This window comes from Neoarius graeffei, chromosome 3 (assembly GCF_027579695.1).
Source record: "Neoarius graeffei isolate fNeoGra1 chromosome 3, fNeoGra1.pri, whole genome shotgun sequence".
Taxonomy (NCBI): Eukaryota; Metazoa; Chordata; class Actinopteri; order Siluriformes; family Ariidae; genus Neoarius; species Neoarius graeffei.
In genome coordinates this window covers 85,271,131-85,294,377 of record NC_083571.1, presented here as the reverse complement: position 1 = coordinate 85,294,377, position 23,247 = coordinate 85,271,131, and the positions used below count along the sequence as shown (strand labels likewise).

Sequence of the window (23,247 nt, the reverse complement as noted above, 5' to 3'; positions counted from 1 at the left end):
TGAAGGCGTTCAGCTATTTAAACAAAACCTACATTTCGGTTGTACACACAAATTAATGGCATCCATGTACAAATCCTAAAGTATTTCATCGTTACATTAAAAGTGCATATCCTGGACCAAATTCGTTTTTTTTTTTTAAAATATGAAAGTATGTCCCTTTACACACTCATCCGGAAGGGTAATTTTGCACAAGGCCATCTGTCTACAGCAGAAAATAAAATAAAACGCGTCTGGAAAAATCCCAAGGGAGTCTGGAGCCAGATTCGTGACGTTACCTGCGGAAGCGCCAGCAGGCTGCGCAAGCTTTGTACGGTTTCAGTGCACAGCCTGTGGAGACCAAGTTTAGCAGCTAGCGATTTTGCATTGAAATATGGAATTGTCACCTGAGCGGAATGTGGGAAATGATGAGTACTAATCCCATCAAGATTGGTGTTGCTACACCCTCCTACGATACGTCTGTTAACCGTTTTAATAATTACGCGATAACGTTGAAGAAATTTGCAGAAAACCACCAGGTCGTTTTCTCATAAACAAACCAGCGCTGACGTAGGATTCAGAGAGAGGCGTCCCGCACATCAATGTTTGCCGGGAAATCCAAATGCCAAGTTTTTTCAGAGGCGGACCAATTCGCCTCAAATGGCTTGATTTCAACTGAATTTTTCTGGTATTGCGCAAGGTAAAAAAAAAAATTGCACAGAATGCAAAATGTGACAGATATTTGACCAACGTTTAATATAAAATAGGAGAATTACATTGATCTTGCTCCTGAATTTACCTGTGATATGCACTTTAGCATTGCATACATGCTATATTAGAGTGATGAAAATGGATTAAACCTTTTAGAATTAAGTAGGTAATACCTTAAAAACCGATAACTAATAAATGTGCATGTTCCCAGATAAATAGGTGTTTTATATATAAAATTCAAGTAATCCTGTGGTGTACATAGTTCAAAACAGGTTTGGTGATGTACATTTATGCCTGCTTGACTATTTTTGTACTGGACACAATATTTTAATACATTTCTATTTGAACGAAGACGATTGCCTTTTTACATCTGAGGCGCGGGTATCGGAAAGTAACAGATTATTGGAAATCGCTGACCTCTCATTATCGTTACCAAAAACCCCACATCAGTCAAGCCCTACATGATGTGTTTTGAGAAAACAAGAAATAAGTGTGAGGAGCAGAGCAAGAGAGAGACAGAAACAGGAATACATGTGTGTTTGGGCTGAAAGAAAGAAAGAAAGAAAGAAAGAAAGAGAGAGAGAGAAAGAGAGAGAGAGAGAGAGAGAGAGAGAAAGAAAGAAAGAAAGAAAGAAAGAAAAGAGAAAGAGAGAAAGAAAAAGAAAAAGAGAAAGAAAGAAAGAAAAAGAGAAAGAAAGAAAAAAAAGAGAAAGAAAGAAGAGAAAGAAAAAAAAGAGAAAGAAAGAAGAGAAAGAAAGAAAAAGAGAAAGAGGAGAAAGAAAGAAAGAGAGAAAGAAAAAAAGAGAAAAAAGAAAGGAGAGAAAGAGAGAAAGAGAAAAAAAAAAGTAAGAAAGAAAGAGAGAAAGAAAGAAAGAGAAAAAGAAAGAGAAAGAAAGAGAAAAAAGAAAGAGAAAAAAAGGAGAGAAAGAGAAAGAAAAAGAAGGAAAAAGAAAGAGAAAGAAAGAGAGAAAGAGAGAAAGAAAGAGAAAGAAAGAAAGAAAGAAAAAGAGAAAAAGAAAAAGAGAAAGAAAGAGAAAGAAAATGAGAAAAAAGAGAAAGAAAGAAGAGAGAGAAAAAAGAGAAAGAAAGAGAAAGAGAGAAAAAGAAAAAAAGAGAAAAAAGAAAGGAGAGAAAGAGAGAAAGAGAAAAAAAGTAAGAAAGAAAGAAAGAGAGAAAGAAAGAGAAAGAAAGCAAAAAGAAAGAAAAAAGAGAGAAAAAGAGAAAGAAAAAGAAAGAAAAAGAGAGAAAGAGAGAAAGAAAAAGAGAGAAAGAAAGAACACCTCTCTTACCATCTGAAGGGGGCAGCTGAAACGACTTGGACCGTATAAGAGGGCAGGAAACTTTCCGTTTCAAACTCATGTCGTCATAAGAGGAGAAACACCTGGAAACGAGGGCGAGAGAAGAAAGAAACAGCAGGTCATTGGTGGTACATGTGTTTCAGCTGGCTTCACCTAACCATAAAAGTTATTGGCAGACAATTAAAAAAAAAAAAAGTAGTCGTAACCATCAAACCAGCACTCGTCAGCATACTTTTTGGGGGGAGGACACCATTTGTATTTCTTTCTCGGACACACACACTGCACCTCAAAGTCTGCAGAATGGTTTTAAAAGGAGAGGAGCTGCAAGTTGACTTCTTAACAGTGTTCCGAGATTCAAGATTTTTTCACAGAATGCATTTCCTCTCGGGTTAGAAACAGCGTCTAATTCCAAAACCCAACATTAGCACTGTACAATAGTAGTGCATTGCTGCTAGACTTGAAAATCTCAGTGCATCAGGTCTGGAAGAGGCACATTTTCACAAATTACTCCATTTCAGCTGCTTTTGTAATGCTGATCCGTCTTCTTTACTCCAAAATACCCAATTTGTTTCAGTATCCCACCAGATTAAGAGTGTGGGTGCAACTCTGCATCAGGATTGCATGCGTGCGTACATACCTCTTGGGACTAGGGTAATGGTTGCTCACAGGGATGGGAGAGCTTCTATTATTGGAGGAGCTGCTGCAGCAGCACTGCGTACACAAGAGCAGGCCCAGAGCCAGACACAACAACAGAGACACCACCAAGTAACTCTGTCTGTCCGACACCTGCAACACAGACGTGACGTCAAAACGAATAGACATTCCTGACAGAATGGGCACGGACAGGAAAAGGTGTATAGGTGCGCGCACCTCTCTCTGTAACTGGCCCACAGTGACCGACAGGTTAAGCATGAGCTTGGTGACGTTCTCCAGCTGGCTCTGCAACATCTGGATGGCCTCTGTCTGTTTCTGATCCTGAAGGAGCACAAAAACAACTTTATTCCCTTCAAAACTAATCCGATGGGGCTTACCTGCTCAAACCTACATTCTCAGGCAACGTCCTGCATGCCTATTTCACAGTTATTCCACAAAATCGAGTCGATAACTGACGAGGCGTGTCGCATAGAGTCGGCTATAAGCCACATACAGTGAGACTGAATGGAATAACTGTTTTATTCTATCCACGTTCACTGGATTTTGAGAAACTGATCATTTTTTTTTTTTTTGCAAATTCAATAAATAAAAACTTGGTACAAAACATCCAACACGATCATTTTCGCTTAGAATGTAAACAAACCACCGAAATTATAGTAGCAATTTGTGGGGGGGAAAAAAGCTATAATAATAAAGACGTTCTTACCATCAAATACTTTCATTCCATATTTTGTTGCTTTTTTGTGTACTTTGTTTCGAGTAGTTTTTATTTCGTCCTCGGTTGGTTCAGCAACACGTGCCGCCATATTTTCTTTCTCTACTCTCGGTATATGAGCTGATAGCCTAGTCGTATACAGAGCCTAATCTAGGAATTTGAAAATAGGGGACAGATCCCTCACTAGTTGTAGAAACAGGGGACAGAAAATATTAACATGGGTAAAAATATCCCTCATTTGTTCCAGTTAGTGGGGACAGAAAAATAAGTAATACATTGGTAGATATTTTCAAGAGTACATCTATAAACAGAACAGTTTTATTAATCTTTACTTTTAGAATATCATTAACATAATACTAAATTGAACTTTCAACAAGAAAAATTAAACAAATTACTAAAAAAAAAACCTAGCAATCATGTAGAATGTGTAAGATTACCAGGACTACAAAAATGCAGAAAAATAAGCTTTACTTCTCCAAATGCACCTGTTGGTTCAAAAGTTAAAGTGCAGAGAACCTCACAGCACAACATGAAGTTACCTTAAAATACAATATAAATGCCTCAGCTTTCATGTAAGAAAAAAAAAAAACTATTAATACTAGTACTGTGTGCAGGCAGTCTCTCCTGAAGACTAAATTAAACAATAATTATAAACTAATAAAATAAATGGCTCAGGCTTCATAGAAGAAAAAAAAAATTTGAACAGAATCTCACAGTATGATGCTGAAGCTGCCTAAACAATGGAAAATAAAATAACATTTTGGCAAAAATGTTGGCATCCATTAATTTTTAAGTAAAAAAAATAAAGTGCACACAGTGCTTCACTGTAAACATAACACACTTTCAGTAACAGAATTTAAGCCTATTCATGCAATGTTGCCAGATACTGCTGACGTTTTCCAGCCTAAATATGTTCAAAACCCGCCAAAATGCACTTAAAACCGCCCAATCTGGCAACACTGAGCACATGCTGCTTCTCTTGAACGTATACACAGAAGTAAGGCGGAAGGTAGTTTGTCGACGTCACCGCAAGACGACGCCAACGATTGAATTCGCGGGGATTGGCTGAATTTGCGTTGATGTTGCAAATCGCGAAATCCTGGAGGCTCTGAATTAGAGCCCTGCACTCCCGCGGGACCCGACGCAAAGCAGTGTGGCGCAGGACAAATTTTGAAAGCTCATTGCGGGCGGGAGTGCACAATGCGGGCGCGGGCGGGAGAGGTGATAAGCTGCAGTCCCGCTAACTAAAAACGTGTTTAAAATAAAATTTATAAATTATTAATTTATGTCTATCATATATAAGTTGTGCTGGATATTTTATTTGGCATTAATAAAAACATTTTAAGATGCCTAAATTTGCGGACGTGGTCTAATCTCGCGTACGTTTCCGATTCCTTTCCGCTCTTCCGTGTTTGAGATCTCCGATCACGCCAGAAGAGCAGAGCTCCTCTAGTGAAGCTCACAGTGCTTCAGAAGTAAATGCTGCTTTAAAAAGAGGTACATTTACCGTTAAAAAGTAAAGAGTATTAGTCCTAAGTATTAAAAAGTATTAAAGTATTAACTAGTATTAAAAAGGACTGTGTATCACACAGATTGTTCAATTTAAAGCTAGAAATAGACAGTGTATAATCTGAGGAGCTGGTTGTGGTTGCGCAGCACTTCATATGAGAGGAGAATGAAATCGCGGTTGGAATCATAACGCCACAGACTCGGAAGTGGGAGTGCGCAAAGCGAGAGCTGTCAATCAAAGCGAGAGCTGTCAAACATGAGCGCATGCAGCGCTCAACTTGGAATGTATCAGCAGAATGTCAGAGTCTAAACAATAAACTTACAATAAATGAAGGATCGGTCAGTGGAGAGCTCAGCTAAGCTCAGCATGTTTAATTCCCCAAGCCAATGACAAGAAGTTTCGTGAGAAATAACGCGAATGTCTGCATCATGCGGGATTTGCGGGCGGGAGCGGGACAAAATATGGCAGGCGCGGGCGGGACTGAAAATCATAATTCTTTGCGGGAGCGGGCAGGAGCGGGACTGCACAATGCGGGAGCAGGCGGGAACGGGACTGAAAATTCTGTCCCGCGCAGACCTCTACTCTGAATGTTATGTTTGGATGAGACAGAACGATATGCCATGTGCTTTTGGGTATTTTTAAAACACTTCACACGATTGGTTGAGATACACTGTCTTCCGGTTCAGTGACCAATGATATAATAGTTCACAAAACTGTTTTACCCGCTAAATAAACCATTCGGAATACTTCGGTCCTTTCCGATATTTTCCGATAGGTGTGTAAACAACGCTGTATTTACCGCAGTGCTTGCTAGCGGGTGCTGACAAATTGATACGCACAAGATTCAGTACAACGCGACTACACGCTCTCTACTTATAAATGCGCAACAAAATGAATAGATACGCGATATCACTCTCGCGCCCAAAAAGTGGATGTGCGACAGACAGATAAAAAAATGCGTATTATCGCGTATTGCGCCCTAGATTAGGCTCTGATAGAGTAGCCAATCAAAGTGTGCGATTGCTCATATCCAGTGAACATGGATAGAATAATTGGCGATATACAATGCTACTGACCTGCTCCTCTGCGATTCTGGAAGTGTTCTGCAGTTTAATGATGGTCTTATTGAATGCCCGTTGCATCTCCTCCATTTGCTTACGATACCTGAGTGACAGCAAAACATCAGCGTGTAAACAATATACTCTACACTTCTTCCAAAATACTGAGCTGGACATTAAACAACAGGCAATATGGCACTTAAATGGTGCATTCGGTAAAATCTCTCATCATTGGTCAAGATTAGGTCTCAGTTAAGTAGGTGGAGCTGATTAAGTTTTGAAATCCCCCCCCCCTTTTGAGTCTGCCTCACTTGCCCTGACTATGAATACAAAGATTAGATTAAACTTTACTGATCCCTTTGGGAGGGTTCCCTCAGGGAAATTAAGATTCCAGCAGCATCATTACAGATAAACAAAGAAATGGAGAAAAACTTGGAGATAAAATAAATTTTTACATATACAAATATAAAAAGAATAAGATATGGGGAAGAGAGGAAGGGGCAGCAGGAGATATATTAAATTGCACATTGTCGGGTATTGCTTATCGTCAGGCTAGGCTGCTGCTCCTTCCCGTCCTCTGTCCTCCTGTTCCCCTCCTCCCCCCCAGAGAGGAGCTGTACAGTCTGATGGCGTGAGGGACGAAGGAGTTTTTGAGTCTGTTCGTCCTGCACTTGGGAAGGAGCATTCTGTCACTGAACAGGCTCCTCTGGTTGCTGATGACAGTGTGCAGAGGGTGACTGGCATCGTCCATGATGTTCAGTAGTTTGTCCATAGACCTCTTCTCTGCCACCGTCACCAGAGAGTCCAGCTTCATGCCGACCACAGAGCCGGCCCGCCTGATCAGTTTGTCCAGCCTGGATGTGTCCTTCTTGGATGTGCTCCCCCCCAGCACACCACGGTGTAAAACAGGACACTGGCGACCACGGACTGATCGAACATCCACAGGAGTTTCCTGCAGATGTTAAAGGACTGCAGCCTCCTAAGGAAGTATAGCCTGCTCTGTCCCTTCCTGTACAAGTGTTTGGTGTTGCAAGTCCAGTCCAGCTTGCTGTCCAGCCACAGCCCGAGGTACTTGTAGGAATCCACAGCCTCCACCTCGACTCCCTCGATCAGAACTGGTCGTGACCTTGGTCTGGACCTCCCGAAGTCAATGACCAGCTCCTTGGTCTTCAAGGTGTTGAGCTGCAGATAGTTCCTGTTGCACCACACAGCAAAGTCCCTCACCAGGCTCCTATACTCCTCCTCTCTGTCGTCACTGATGCACCCAACGATGGCTGTGTCATCGGCAAACTTCCGAATGTGAGACAGCTCTGAGTTGTAGCAGAAGTCCGCGGTGTACAGGGTGAAGAGAAGAGGGGCCAGCACTGTGCCCTGGGGTGCTCCAGTGCTGCTAATCACAGTGTCAGACGTGATGTCCTTCAGCCTGACGTACTGCGGCCTGTCAGTGAGGTAGCTGGAGATCCAGGTGACCAGGCAGGGGTCCACTCGCATCCTGTTCAGTTTGTCCTGAAGCAACAGGGGCTGGATGGTGTTGAAGGCACTCGAGAAGTCCAAGAAGAGGATCTTCACTGTGCCATTTCCCTTATTCAGATGCGAGTGGGCTCGGTGTAGCAGGTAGAGGATGGCGTCTTCCACACCAACACCTGCCCGGTACGCAAACTGCAGACAGTCCTGGGCATGTTGTACCTGGGGTCTGAGGAGGCTGAGGAAGAGCCGCTCCAACGTCTTCATCAGATGTGAAGTGAGTGCCACCGGTCGGAAGTCGTTCAGCTCGCTGGGCCGATTCTTTTTGGGAACTGGAACGATACATGATGTCTTCCAGAGGGTAGGCACTCTCCCCAGATGCAGGCTGAGGTCGAAGATGCGTTGGAGTGGTTCACCCAGTTCAGCAGCACAGGTCTTCAGTAGTCTTCAAAACAGTGGCTCAACAAAAGTTAACATGATAACTGGCTATTTGCATTAGCAAGGATCGTCACGACATCCCATGTCAACACTAAACACGCAACATCTGGCTCAGGTGTCAGATCCCTCCCCAATAATCAGCTCCAAGCTGTGCATTAACATGTTAGCATGGTGCGGAGTGGCTATAAAATGACTGAAAAGATGGCCATATAAACAAACATGCATTCCAAACCATAAATCAGTTTTCAAAAGGGATTCTCTCTCAGCCACAGAATACTTAAAACATCATTCTATATCGTAGATTTTCCAGCTTATTCATATTATTAGTACCTCATGCTTTAAAGATCATTATGCATTTAGTAATTCTTCCAAGATCACAATCGACCACTGTGTGAACAGCTGACTGATGTGTTTTGGATCAAAGCGGCATACCTGGCAGACACGTTCAGGCTCTACGACGAGACGAACGAGCGGATACAGGGGCCTGAATTAATCATCATGTAGGGCAAAGATGCCCTGGACGCTTTTGTGCGCAAACTGAAGTACAGAGTTGCAAAAATGTCAAAAGGGGAGTTAGAGAAATTTTCCAATGCTGCTGAAGCAGTCTGATGGCACTGTGCGCGCGTCTTTACGCACAGAGTTTACCCGGCTCATGAACCTGCTCCTTGAGGAGATTAAGAGCTTTAGCTCTCATGGGGGGGGAGAAAAAAAAAAGTCATCGTTAAATGTCCTTGCAGTTATTTCCATTTCTATTTTAGAAACAGAAGGAAAGAAAACTGTATAGATGCTGATATATATCTGACAATCACTCACTATTGTTCTTCTGTAATGTGGGTGGCCTACTCTGGTTGTTAAAGGAAAAAAAGTTAAGCTCATGTTTGAAGTTTAAACGTTGAGCTCTCATGAAAAGACACAAATTTTAACGTCCTTGCAGTTCTGCGCGCGCGTGCGTGTGTGCCAGCTGATGACATAAAAAGGAGGAAAGAAAAACATTCACCCATATATACTGTAAAACAGAACAGGAACAAAAACCTACAACTACTGTTTATTTTTCCAAATAGAATTTCGTAAATCACTTTATTCTTGTGGTACGTGTGTGTCGGCAGGGGTTGTTGGGGGGACCCGGTTTGTCTCGGACGCAAGCGGGGGGGGGGCCTTCAAGGAAAAATAAATAAACAAAAATAGGTTGTGAACCACAGCTTTAGTGATTGTTGTGTGAGAAAATCCCAGCCGATCAGCAGTTATAGAAATATTCAAACCCAGCCCATCATGCCACGGTCAAAATCACTGAGATCACATTTTTACCCCATTCTGATGGTTGATGTGAACGTTACGTGAAGCCGCTGCTCCGTATCTGCATTTTATGCACTGCTGCCACATGATTCAGATAATTGCATGAACGAGTAGGTGTACGGGTGCTCCTAATAAAGTGGTCAGTGAGCATGTGACCCAGAGCTGTGCAGATTGAGGTCTATCCCTGCGTTACACTACAGCGCACCACATTACACTATACTGACACACATATACCCCTTTTCCACCAAATCAGTTCCAGGGCTGGTTCGGGGCCAGTGCTGGTGCTGGTTCACAACTCGTTCAACTTGCGAGCCAGCTGAGAACCAGTTTGCTTTTCCATAGCTCGCGGTGCTAAGGGGAGCCACGTCATTACGTCACTGTATTGAGGTATTTCACCTGACGTCACAGGGTCACGTGACGCCCCGGTGTCCGCCATTTTGGACGGCAAGCTAGCTAATGTCAACATTCAGTCATCTGGATGACTGTTAAAACCTTTCAGTCTCAAGTTTTTCCTTTACTGTATTTACTAGTTTACTGAGCCCCGGAGCGCTAGCTAGCCCCGGCCAGCCCCGGAGCGCGCTCAGTAAACTAGTAAATACAGTAAAGGAAAAACTTATAACGGGCCATGTCTCAACAGACTAAGAAGTTATTTCAATGACATTTAATAACATTTTGTTTATCCTGAGGACCGAAAGTAAATGAAAATGTGAACAAATCTTAGCTGTCAGTGAACAGTCCTGGTGGAAGCAGGTAAACGTCGTTCTCTAAGCCTGCTAACCTCAATTTTTGCAAATACCTCTCCCTCTGCTCGCCCTGTAAATGCCCTACGTCGCTGGATAGTGAAGGTGTTTTATGCATCTCGCTCCTTTTTCTTTTATGTTTTTCGTTTGTCGCCTTCCTCGCATTCAAACTGATTCGAGCCGTGCCGTCCAAAATGGCATCACATGACTTGGTCACGTGAGTGAAATACCTCAATACGTCAGTTACGTCGCTACATTTGCATAAACCTTGGCGTGAATATCGAAGCAAAAACAACATGGAAAAAGCAGCAGCAGCAACAATAATAATGGATGACTTCGCGTTTGTACAGCTGCTGCTTCTAGTCGCTTAAAAATGGCGATCTTTTGCGGTCTTATTGTTGTTGGTCTTAACAACTCCACCCCCCGCTGACGTAAGCGGTTCTTTCCTCTGGCCCAGCAGAGAGTTGGTGCTAGCCTGGAACCGGTTTTTCTGGCCCAGAGCCAGTTCTTTGTCAGTGGAAACAGAAAACCCGGTTCCAAACTAAGCACTGGCCCCGAACCAGCCCTGGAACTGCTTTGGTGGAAAAGGGGCAATAGTAACTCTGGAAGCTACAAGCTAGCTCTGAAATAACTTTGCGGTGCACACGCAGGTTGTTTGTAGTGCTATTGTGCAACGGTTACGCTTATCTATCGTCCTTTCTGACAATACACGGTTACAGTAATCATATAACAGCGCACACACAAGTTTGGGTCTTTTAATTTTACGCATCTGTGATTGTGTAGGCGAGAGCTGCATTTTCCCGTTACTTCACTGCTCGTTTCTACAGGACTTCCGGGTTCCTGGGTCAAACGACCCGAAGTATGGAGGCCGTGGTGGCTTTGTAGTGCCAGTCTCGGGCACGCCCACCAGCTCGTGCATGGATTGGAGTGGTTTCACCTAATTAACATTAATTATGTGCATTGTACAAAATGTATGCATGTAATGTAATTGGGTATTTTGTTTATGAATTAGAGAGATTACTGGCATGCACTTAAACCTGAAATTATGTAAATGTATGGTTTATGCGATGTTCGTAATATAAAGTAATTGGTATCTTCCAGCAGGTGGGAACAGACAGTTTTTTTTTTGGTAATAATTACTTTAATTTTTATTTTATTATTATTATAATAAATGTGTTAAATTTCTGCTGCCACTTTGGGAAACCGGACCCAAAACATCTTGTATTAAAAGTTCTATCTTCGGCCGCTGTCCGTCATCGTCACATTCAAGAACCTACCGGATGGTGTATATAACGAAAAAAAGTATAATAACTCATATAATAATGAATAAAATGACGATGCGCCAGGGAAAGTCAGGCAAGTAAAAAGCTCATTTATTAAAATAGCACAGCGGAGTAAAAACGCACACACGTCTACGTATGAGGCAGGAGCGACTGTCTGTGTGAGAGAGTGAGTGAGATGTTTTACCTCTGGCTGAGCTCTTCCAAGTATCTGCTGCTGAGCGACATGTTCATCTCCAGCGCTTTGATCCTATTATTAAGCCTCATAAACACTGACTCCTTCTGGTTGGAGCCGTGCACGTGGTTGCCGTTCCCATAGCCCGGCTCGCTCGAGTTCTGTAGCTCGGCATAGAAGTCCGTGGCGGTGCGCTGTAGTGTGCTCTGCACCTCCTCCATCGGCTCTTCCTGAGAAGTGAGGGGAGCAGCATTGTGCTGGACGTCTTCACTGCCTGCAGAAGGCTCTGGGCCGGGCACAGGAAGTTCTGTGAGAGGCGGTACTTCTGTTGGCCGCGTGTGTGGGGGAACAGAATGGACAGGCTGTTCTTTGGTGGGAACAGGAAGCTCTGTCGTCTCGGGGCTGAGAAGTGACGCCGTGGGGGTGAGGACGAAGGAGGTGGTGGAGGTGAAGGTGGAACAGAGAGAGGTGCTGGTCATGGAGGGAGTCTGCGTTTCGGGTACGAGCTCCATGTACCGTGGTATCGGATCTTGCGGGTCATCCGTGGGGAGAGAGTCAGGAATGGCCTCGGTGGGCGTGGCTTTGGAGACCGAAGTCTCAGAGTAGCTGTGATGGGGAAGGGAGGAGGTGTGGCTTGGCTCTAATAAAATTGGGGGATCAGTGATTGGATCAGGAGTCACAGGGGGCGTGTCGGTAGGCGCAGTCTGTTCACTTTGTGTCAGCTCGACTTCTGAAGACTTCTCAGAGGGCGTCAATGGGGTTCGAGTTGGCGTGGGGTCTGGGAGTTGTGCTGATGATCGTGCACGCGCGCAGGGATGTGCGTGGCGCTCTTGGCGAAGCCTCTGCAGAGCCAGCGCGGCGGAACAACAGAGGTGGAGGTGTTCATGGAGGCTGGCTAGGCAGGACAAAGTGGAAAGTTGAGAGCAGTAAAATTCGCTCTCCTTGAGGTGTGCCTCCTCGTGCCGCCTCTCTTCATCACGGTCCTCCACCAGCAGGGTCACTGTGGGTGTGGTTGGCTCTTCCTCTTCGTTTTCAATCAGGATGACGATGCGACTCTCCTCAGATGAAGGAGTAGAGGGAGACTCGGGAACAGGGACGTCCGGATCCAGCTTCACCACTGTTGAATCCAACTCTGGAGTGTGCAGCCTGGGAACGCAGAGAAAATAAAATCACTCTTCCGAACGCACACGAATACATGCATACTAATAATAAACAGATTATTTTTCCTCATTCTGGAAGTGCCAAGATTATTCAAGTGGCTGTGCAAATATTTTACGATGCTGTCCGATAAAGAAATCTGGATTTTAGGCTAATAATCGTGTGTGTATGTGGGTGATCAAATTTCTCATTTTTCCACATCTGCACACAAGCACGATCGATTTATCAAACATATGCTGCTTGATAAATGCAGTGCATGTGAAATGTGCGTACGTAAATGCAAAACGTACGTTTCTTGTTGCTGCATGAGTGTCGGGGTTGGCGTGAGCATAGTTTCGGTGACTTCAGTGACGTTCTCGATCCCCGATGACACGTTACCTACAGAAAAGACGAATGACCATCACACAGAAATTAAAAAAAAAAAAAAAAAACAGGAACACAGAAGAGCAATAAAGAGGGGAAGGGGAAAAGCAGCTGCCTGCGGTGGCAAAAGAGAGGAAGGAGTGTGCATGCGTCAGAGGCTCTTCCCCCTAGCTGAGCGTAGACCCCCATCCTCCCACAACTCTCCTTCACTCACACACACACAGGGACGCATTGTTCAAGGAATACGGCCTCCTCTGGCCAAAATCCATACGCATATACGGAATTTACATTTAACAAGAAACACGGACACGCACATCTGGCTCGCAAACAAGCAACAGCAGGAGAAACGCGTCCAAATTGCGCAATAAGATTATGAAAAGGTGGATGATTGCAGTTTAGGAGAAATTCAGCAAAAAGTAACAAAAAACACATTCAGAACAGATTTATACTACTGGATCACAGATACTAAAAATATACAAAATGATCATATCCTAACATACGCTCGCTATCTATCTATCTATCTATCTATCTATCTATCTATCTATCTATCTATCTATCTATCTATCTATCTATCTATCTATCTATCTAACCACATAGCAAGTAAACACCCTTGTTTGCTCAGGGTTTGCTAATGAGGGAAATGCCCAAACCACGCTTGGCTAGCTTCACAAAAACTGCGTTCCACCCGAGTGAACTTCTAAAGTAAATCAATTTGGGCAGGTTTGTTTGTCCTCGATTCCCTTGGCATCAAGCTTACTCGCTCAAAAAAAAAAAAAAAAGGGAAGAAACTGCATTTTAAAACTCTCAACTCGAAAGCAAATATGGTGTTTAGCTTTGGAAATTTTGACGCATGATCCATGGAATAAAGGGAGTACTCACGACACGTTACTCTATTTAGTACAAGTCTCAACTAAAGTCAAGGCTACTGGTTCTAGCTGTTAGAATTTTCACCGACCATGCTCTCAGACAGACAGACAGAGAGAGAGAGAGAGAGAGAGAGAGAGAAAGGGAGGGAGGATCAATTTGCATAGATGGATGGATAAAACATATACCTTCCATCTGAGTGCCATCTTCAAGCTCTGGCTTCCCCCCGAGGACATTTGCAGCAATGTTGTTAACCATAGTTAGGATTGCCTCTGAAAAGAAAAACGGAAAGTTGAAAATACTTACAGCAATGTACTCAAAATAGTCGTGCGACGCAAGGAATCACTGTCTGATTAACAATATAAAATTATTATACATACAGGACACTTTTTGCATGGAATAAAAACATTTATTTTTTTTTCGCGGTCCAGTTTCCATCAAGTCCTGCGCTCTGATTGGCTGGCGAGCGGGTCCGTATCCTATGATACGGACCCCGGTCATGGACCTCTGGCGACTCGCTCGTTCACGACAACAAACATGATAGCAATTTTTGTCAACATTTATTTTCGCATTTCTCAGGAGAATAGCATTAATTTTACAGCATGGATAGCGATAACAACAGTGTTCACAGCGAAAGCAAGTTTTACTACCCTGAGGAAGAAGAAATAAAAAAACATTGCAGAAGAAAGCTAAAAACCTGTAACTTGCTAACGCCGAGCAAAAACATGGCTGAATCCTGAATGACTCCTATTTGTATAAATAGGGGACTACATAGGCGGCAAAATGTAGTTTTCTTCCTGCCATGGAAGTGCACTTGTATACCGAGGAGAAAGCCATTTGCATTACAGCCGTAAATGAGGATTCAAAATGGCGGCTCGGCTCGGCTTTCCCTTTCGGGCGCTCTCGTTTTCTGTTAGAATTTGGTAAAAAGAAAAAAATAATTATTTACCAGCTTAAGGTCGGTCCGTATGGTGAAATACCGTGACCTCGGCCTTGAATACTGACCTCGACCCAGAGGGCCTCGGTCAGTACTTTCAAGACCTCGGTCACGATATCTCACGATACGGACCTCCCAGCTGCTAAATAGCATATGTGTTCTATTCCCTTCGAGCAGGCTTCATTCATTTGGTTTGATAGCATGCAATATTATTAGCATATCGCTTATCCTGTATGTATTACGTTGCTCGACCAATAGAGAATGAGCGTTGAATATGGTTTATGATATTAACATGGTTCTCAAGACAACACAACGTCACACGTCGGAGATGTAAAACTTCCGCGCTAGCAAGTGATTGAATTTGTAAACAAACATGGCCGCCAGGTTTGCTTCATTAAATATGGAAAATTGAAAGAATTTTGAAAGAGAAAGACGTGTTGAACACCCGAAAGGAACGTGTCTGTATAATACTAATACTGGCTGGCTTTTTTCATGATGCATCAGATATATCCCATTCCGTTAGCATGATACTGAACTCGTCTTTGACTTGTTCAAGATCATGCTAGCTGAATGGAATATATATCTGATATACCACACAAAGCCAGCCAATATTATTTAAATACACCATGATGCATGGATATGGAGGAATTTACTGTCTGTCTTCTTTGGGGTCTCCCATAACCCGGTACAGAAAGTATGAACCGGAACGGGATGGTACATTACAATAACGTTACGTTTTCTAAATATTCAGGGGTTTCATACTTAACATCTTATTACTCACACGTATTCTTTGATTATCCAGCATCATTATACCCCGTCACACTGTATTAACGTTATATTCACGATATTTTCAATCGAAATTGATCTAAAAGCCTGGAACTCCAATTACGGAATATACTTCGGCGTGACGTCACAAAGAAATCCTGTGTGGTGGAACGAGCGCCACCTCGAGTAAAACATGGTTTCACGCTGGTTGTGAAAATGTGGGTCATAAAACAGAAGCGCAGATCAAAAAAAAAAAAAGAACTTGAAATGTATACAATGCCCGCTGAAGAAACGAAACAGTCGAGGTGGGGAAGAGGCAAGAAATTGTAAAATAGATGAATAAGTTATATATTTCGATAATAAAACAACTAAACAATACATTTTGTTTTTCTTCTAACTTTATCATACGTGACGGGACCATCGATAAAGGCGGGACAACTAATGTAAGTACCGATTAATAAAATGGTGATGTGACCGAGGTCTCTGTGAAACTGGAACAAAAAAAAAAGATAAGATTATACATTATGTCAATAAAATGTCACAAAAATGGTATTGCGGGACGGAACAGCATACAAAACCCCACAAGGCAAAAAAAAAAGGTAAGATTATACATTATGTCAATAAAATGTCACAAAAATGGTATTGCGGGACGGAACAGCATACAAAACCCCACAAGGCAAATATAAGAAATACGCGACACCACATTAAAACGTGTGACGGTACTGTTCCGTCCCGTACTGGGTTATGGGAGATGCGTCTTCTTTTAATATGACCTGTTTAGGAAGAACACAAGGGTGTTTCCAGATTGTATGTTCCTGTATATTCATAAATCCTGTTATTTTCAATAAAGGAACAGGTGCAGAGGTTATGGGACCATTTTCAGCGACACAGACCACAGTTCATCAGTCTTTGCCAAAGGACTGCAGCACTCGCCCAATCCAGAGCCTCTCCTATATTTCTAATACTGTATAGAACCTCTTAACCAATGACACTAGAGCACTCTGACAGAGTCCCAAGTCAAGCCGTGGAAAAAGTAGAAACGTATGCATGCACGCACACTGGTGTGAGCTTTTTTTTTTTTTTGCCGTCATTGCAGAACAGACAGACACTGTGCATGCAGTGTAAGGAGGGAAATACAGAGCCACCAAAGTATACAGGATAAACTGGCAGCAAGGTTCAGAAAATAAACCCAAGTTAACTATGAAGTCGCATACGTGCGTGCGTGCGTGCAGAATATTCCTAGTATCGCAGCCATTAAAGCCCTATTCAGGCTGGACTAGTTTCACATGCAGAACTGTGATTTTAGTCCGGTCAGAATACGCCAAAATATAGATGACCGGGTTCTCCACGAGGGGTTTTAGAGGTGCGGGCCGCCCCCCTTTCTGTGATTCCCGCCCCCGTTTAATTTCTGCCGTTCCTTTACTAAAGGAAGAGATGTCCCTTTGTGACAGATAGCCTTTCTCTGTTGGAGTACTGACAACGCGACAACACCCGAGTGTGAAACTCATTTACCAGCAATTAGTTTAGTCAGTCTGATGATTATAGTCTAAGAAAAACGTTTCACACTTCGGCGTTTTTGACACATTGTTCTTGCGCCGGGAGATAACACGCCCTTATAATAACGTGTGAATCGACACCAAGTTCGAGATAACGGATTGTTATTGTCGGCAGAGAAATAAAGGATAAAAACAAAAAGTTCAAAGTTGGTGCGGCAAGCATGATATTGCCTATAGACCCCTTTGCAGTAAACGTCATTCATACGCAAGAGGAAATTGCGCGCACAGCCTGGACTCAAAAAAGACTCAGCGATGCCTAGTTGTTGTGTTGTCGGGTGTCAGAATCGTAGCAGTGATGGGGTTAAAATGTACAGAATTCCAGCAGGATCTCACCCATCCCAAAAAAATCGCCGACGTCTATGGCTACAAGCCATCAAACGTGTAGACTGGGATGAAAGCACCATCAAAAATGCGCGGGTTTGCAGCACCCACTTCATCACAGGTAAGATCAGGCTATTTATTAAATCTTTCGTTTTTATTCTTTCTAGTCTTCGTTTATTGATGTAGCAAAATACTTTGGTAGCGTTTGTCTGATTAGCTGGGTCATAGTTACACAATGTAATGAATATTGTTAGCATGTTAACTTAGCTTTGCATGCAGTTTTGTTTGTAGGAGAGGTCTCGCTTGACTCAAGCAGTCCAGATTTTGTGCCATTATTTGTGTATGCCGAAAATCACAATTTTAAAAGCAAGGATGGAAAGGTAAAATTGTGTGCCCTCACTAAATGCCAACTTGCGTTGACTGCTCTAACCTCGCTCCCGCCCCGTTCAGTTTCATTTCTGCTCTCTGCCTCTCGCTTTTTACGCAGCTCTGATTTCTCTTAGCTGCACTCTTTACACCATCATTCCTTTCATGCCATCACCTCCTGCAAATTGCTGTTTAGTGTTGGTATTTGCTGTTGTAGCTAAAGCCACATTGCCATCACATCACTGGCATAATTTGATTAAAACAATTTCAGTGTAAAACACGTTCTGTACATGCCCGCACATAACAATCATATGCGTCTAAAGACTTGTAGGCACGAAGTTTTTCGTGGGTGTACACTGAAGTCTTGTCAATAAGGTACGAGTATATATCTGGCCATTGTATACCAGGGAACTTACTAACATCGTCCGTCCACTCTTTAATTAAATGCAGATCCGGTAGGCGATGTCCACTTGTTAGCGTTAACTTATTTATGTAGCATTCTTGATCTTGTAACGACAATTGTTTTGCATAATCTGACAGCTCATAATGCCGGTCTATGGGCAGCGCCATTGTTTGAGTCCAGGCTGCGCGCGCATCCTGGCAACGGTTGGTTTGTTTACAAACATGCGAAGGGGTCTATAAAACCGTGAGGATATAACCTGGCTGTTAACGTGGTTTTAGTGCCATGAAGCGTGTGAAGACGACACTGCGGAACCGACTATCACAGAAGACTCTGAATTCTTTGCTGAACATTGCAATCCAGGGGCCTCCACCAGAGGAGTTTGATTTTCACAAAGCTGCAAAACTATAGGCAGGCATTAGGAACAGGAAGATCACCTTTGAAGTGGATGTTTAGGAAAAGAGGAAAGCAGGTACTTGAGTTAGTTTCTTTCAAATATCAAAGCATTTTGTGCAACCATATTTTAGAGATCACGTTAGGCTGTGTAACTATCACAATGCATTTTGCTTGAGTCTGTATGAAGGAGTTTAAATTACAACATCATTTTTCTTTTTTTTATCTTCTTAGACTGTTAACTGGTGAACATGGATGGAGCAGTGTAAATATAGCCATGGAGCAGTGTAAATATAGTTAAAACAACATCTTTGCAATGTACTTTACTCTCTAAAAAAAAAAATTTTCCAGTGGTGCCTGCAATTACATTTCCATTTCAAACAATGTCGGTTTTTGTGGAGCCGTGTGAATATAGTTAATACAAAAACTTGTCTGTACTTTTCTGTTCTTTTTTTGTAGTTTGCTAAATTAAAAAAATATTTTTCCAGTTCCATGTGTCTGAATATGATGCGTGTGTAATGTTTGATGTATGATGTGTTTTGTACCAGTCCAATTGATTCCTCTATTCTAAATGATCACTATTTGAGAGTATTTTAAGCAAATTTTATGCAAATGACGTATGTAAATGTATGCAAATTTGTTTCAAGGTCATCCGATTGACCCCCACCCCTCTATATTTTCAATCCGTGGAGAACCCTGGATGACATTTAATAAGACTCACCAGAAGAGAGACACTTCAGGTGGTTTGAGGCAAGTTATCGAGTTCCTAGTCATGTGACCCATTACAGTCTTCACTACACTCCCTTATCCAAGGCGTGCTTTGACGTCTCCATCAATAAATATATCAAGCGTGAGCATTTATCCATGACGTTAATGATCAAGAGCAACCCTACCACAAGCGCTTATAATAATTTATTATTTTGACCTTTTTATTTTTTTCGCGGCCCGGTTTCCATCAAATCCTGCGCTCTGATTGGCTGGCGAGCGGGTCCGTATCCTACAATACGGACCCTGGTTATGGACCTCTGGCGACTCGCTTGTTCACAACAAACATAATAGCAATTTTGTCAACATTTTTTTTTTTTAGATGATGATCAAAAATCCTATAAATTTTTGCCAGCATTTCTCAGGAGAATAGCATTAATTTTACAGCATGGACAGCGATAACGACAGTGTTCACAGCGAAAGCGAGTTTTACGACCCTGAGGAAGAAGAAATAAAAGAAAACATTTCAGGAGAAGGCTAAAAACCTATAACTGTTGCCAACACCGAGCAAAAACATGGCTGAATCCTGAATGACTCAGTTTTGTATAAATAGGGGACTACATAGGCAGCTAAATGTAGTTTTTTTCCTGCCATGGAAGTGCACTTGTATACTGAGGAGGAAGCAATTTGCATTACAGCCGTGAATGAGGATTCAAAATGGCGCCTCAGCTCGGTTTTCCCTTTGGGCGCTCTCGTTTTCTGTTAGAATTTGGTAAAGAAAAAATTAAATATATTATTTACCAGCTTAAGGTCGGTCCATATGGTGAAATACCGTGACCTATGCCTTGAAGACTGACCTCGGCCCAGAGGGCCTCGCTCAGTACTTTCAAGACCTTGGTCACGGTATTTCATGATACGGCCCTCCCAGCTGGTAAATAACGTGTATTAAAAAGTGATGTATGTAGTAGGTATGGACTTTAGTGAAAACCATCGTGAATACACTCATCTCACTTACCCCATACAACTCGATCTTAATCATTACAGATATCCTCCAACAACAGGACTTAAGAGATGTGAAAATCTATTTCCATCTGTATATTCCTCAAAATAATCCCGCTTGGCCTAGCGTTGTGTTCCTGGCCTTATACAGTTGTATAACAAGCAAAGACTTGAAAACACCGTCAGTCAATCAGTGAGTGAATGATAGGGTACTGAAAGCCAGAGAGACCCTCAGGTCCCCAGTAATGACAGGAAGTGTTGGCATACATACTTGTTGCAGAACCCAGAAGGTTCTTTGATGCCTTGTCTTCAGATGGAAGGTATCCTGGAGGATAATCTAAGAAATGGAGGTCTGGAGTTAAGAGAACACCTTGAGTACATTAGCTAATGATCTCACAGTAGCTAATGTCAGAATATGGAAACAAAGCAGTGCTTGTTTTCTCATTATGAAATCCAAAATATGTATATAAAAAAGAAAAATCATACCATAATCCTCATCCAAGTACTCTACTCTCTCTGAGGGATACTGAGAGTCAGCAATCTCATCATACTCCTCCACCATACTGGTACCAAACACCCTAAGAAGCAGAAAATGACCAGAAGAAATAAACCCTTGCTGTATTGGTAGATTTTTAAGAATGATACAAAAAGAGAAGGGAAAAAGCCCCAAAAACAAACAAACAAACAAAAAAAAAATGTAAAAAGAGTAAAGGCCAGAATGGACAAGGATGAAATTAGATGGACTTTTCAAAAGGCCGTCATCTATATCCCCCCCCCCCCCCACCCGATATACCAACGATATACCAAGTTTCAAGATATTATTTATCTGTCATTTTTCTTCAGGTTCTGCTGCAGGAAACCAACCCTACCTCTTTACACTGTCCTCAGCAGCCCATGGCATAAACCCACCACACCTTTGGTCCATGTGAGCTAAAAATTCAAATTTCTCACATTTCTTAGTAACAAAAGGCACATATACATGACTTAACACATACAGTATACCAACTTTCAAGACCATAGCACTTATAGTTTTCAAGTTCTGCTCCGGGAACAAACCTACCCCTGAGACTAACCTGAGAGACTAAGTCTGAAATTGTTTCCATGGAAGCATATCTCTAGCCGCTTTATCCTTCTACAGGGTCGCAGGCAAGCTGGAGCCTATCCCAGCTGACTACGGGCGAAAGGCGGGGTACACCCTGGACAAGTCGCCAGGTCATCACAGGGCTGACACATAGACACAGACAACCATTCACACTCGAGCGTTTGGGCGCTGTGTGAGACGGCTTCCTCTCCAGTAGCTCGGTAGTTTTTAGCTCTTTAAACCTCTTTTTTCCACCTTTTACTTTTTTGCTCTTCTTACAAAGACATAGTGTGTTTTACTTATATAACATGGATATATTTAACTTTAAAGGAACAGTCCACCGTACTTCCATCATGAAACATGCTCTTAACTGAATTGAGACGAGCTGCTCCGTACCTCTCCGAGCTTTGCGCGACCTCCCAGTCAGTAAGACGCAGTCAGACGCGCTGTCACTCCTGTTAGCAATGTAGCTAGGCTCAGCATGGCCAATGGTATTTTTTGGGGCTGTAGTTAGATGCGACCAAACTCTTCCGCGTTTTTCCTGTTTACATAGGTTTATATGACCAGTGATATGAAACAAGTTCAGTTACACAAATTGAAACGTGGCGATTTTCTATGCTATGGAAAGTCCGCACTATAATGACAGGCGTACTAACACCTTCTGCGCGCTTCGACAGCGCATTGATACGGAGCTCAGATATCAATGCGCTGTCGAAGCGCGCAGAAGGTGTTAGTACGCCTGTCATTATAGTGCAGACTTTCCATAGCATAGAAAATCGCTACGTTTCAATTTGTGTAACTGAACTTGTTTCATATCACTGGTCATATAAACCTATGTAAACAGGAAAAACGCGGAAGAGTTTGGTCGCATCTAACTACAGCCCCAAAAAATACCATTGGCCATACTGAGCCTAGCTACATTGCTAACGGGAGTGACAGCGTGTCTGACTGCCTGGGAGGTCACGCAAAGCTCGGAGAGGTACGGAGCAGCTCGTCTCAATTCAGATAAGAGCATATTTCATTATGGAAGTACGGTGGACTGTTCCTTTAACATGCAAGCAGGAGTTCTTAATTTCCCTGAGGGAACCCTCCCAAAGGGATCAATAAAGTTTTATCTAATCTAATCTTTATCTAATCAGTCTTTGGACTGTGGGGGAAACCGGAGCACCTGGAGGAAACCCACGCGGACACGGGGAGAACATGCAAACTCCGCACAGAAAGGCCCTCGCCGGTCACGGGGCTCGAACCCGGACCTTCTTGCTGTGAGGCGACAGCGCTAACCACTACACCACCGTGCCGCCCCTTATTAGAACCTGATTAGAATAAAAACTAAGCATCATCTTTTGATAAGATGTACTTTTAGAGAAAAAGTATGTCCACATATGTGGATTCTTGTTCCGAATTCCTAAAAAGTGCTGTCCATGCATGTGACCGCTAAGCCCTAGGAGGTTAAAGACATGGCCCGGAAACGAAAACCGGATGGACGAAACCCGTTTCTATACCCTCCGCTAAACTTTGTTTGGGTGGGGGATAATGACTGTTCTATACATCAAAAGTTTTCAACCTTTTTGGGGCTAAGGAACGTCAAAGGTCAAACCAGAACATCAGTGCACACGAACTTAACGATGGTTATTGATTATGAAGACTGTCACACACACATGATAGGCTGTAACGTCATTCACAAGATTTGACCCATATTTCACTCGATTATCAAACATAGTTCAACGTATAATTTATTAAAAAAAAAAAAAATGCAAGAAGCATCGGAGCAAGAACTTGTCCAACTTCGTGCATTTTTTCCCCTTTATTAGCGGTCAACGGACCATCTACCTGTTCTTCTGCTGGTTGGGGAAGGTGTGAAAGAAACCTCTCCATTCAACTCAATGTAAAAGTAATCGATTGATGGTGTAACATTTCCTAGCATCCCTGTTGATTGGTAGTGAACCAACATGGCAAGCGTGCAGGGAAGGAGTCACGAGACTGAGATCGCCGCTTCTCATGAAATGTGCATTGCACGAATCTAGGAG

General features: G+C 42.7%; 1 protein-coding gene across 7 annotated transcripts in view; it reads right to left on the bottom strand.

The window, feature by feature from the left end:
- The window catches only part of suco (SUN domain containing ossification factor), a 192,317-nt gene that overhangs the window by 10,669 nt on the left and 158,401 nt on the right, over positions 1 to 23,247 (bottom strand). For 4 of the 7 annotated variants that reach the window (XM_060917568.1, XM_060917570.1, XM_060917573.1 and 1 more), the window contains 9 exons: positions 20,626 to 20,717; positions 20,411 to 20,491; positions 13,886 to 13,969; positions 12,761 to 12,848; positions 11,325 to 12,458; positions 5,941 to 6,028; positions 2,856 to 2,960; positions 2,623 to 2,771; positions 1,977 to 2,068 (listed from right to left, as the gene is read on the bottom strand). In XM_060917568.1, the coding sequence (XP_060773551.1) occupies positions 1,977 to 2,068; positions 2,623 to 2,771; positions 2,856 to 2,960; positions 5,941 to 6,028; positions 11,325 to 12,458; positions 12,761 to 12,848; positions 13,886 to 13,969; positions 20,411 to 20,491; positions 20,626 to 20,717 (1,913 nt within the window). The remainder of the gene's footprint in view (positions 1 to 1,976; positions 2,069 to 2,622; positions 2,772 to 2,855; positions 2,961 to 5,940; positions 6,029 to 11,324; positions 12,459 to 12,760; positions 12,849 to 13,885; positions 13,970 to 20,410; positions 20,492 to 20,625; positions 20,718 to 23,247) is intronic. The other 3 variants (XM_060917572.1, XM_060917575.1, XM_060917574.1) reach the window with 1 other exon arrangement.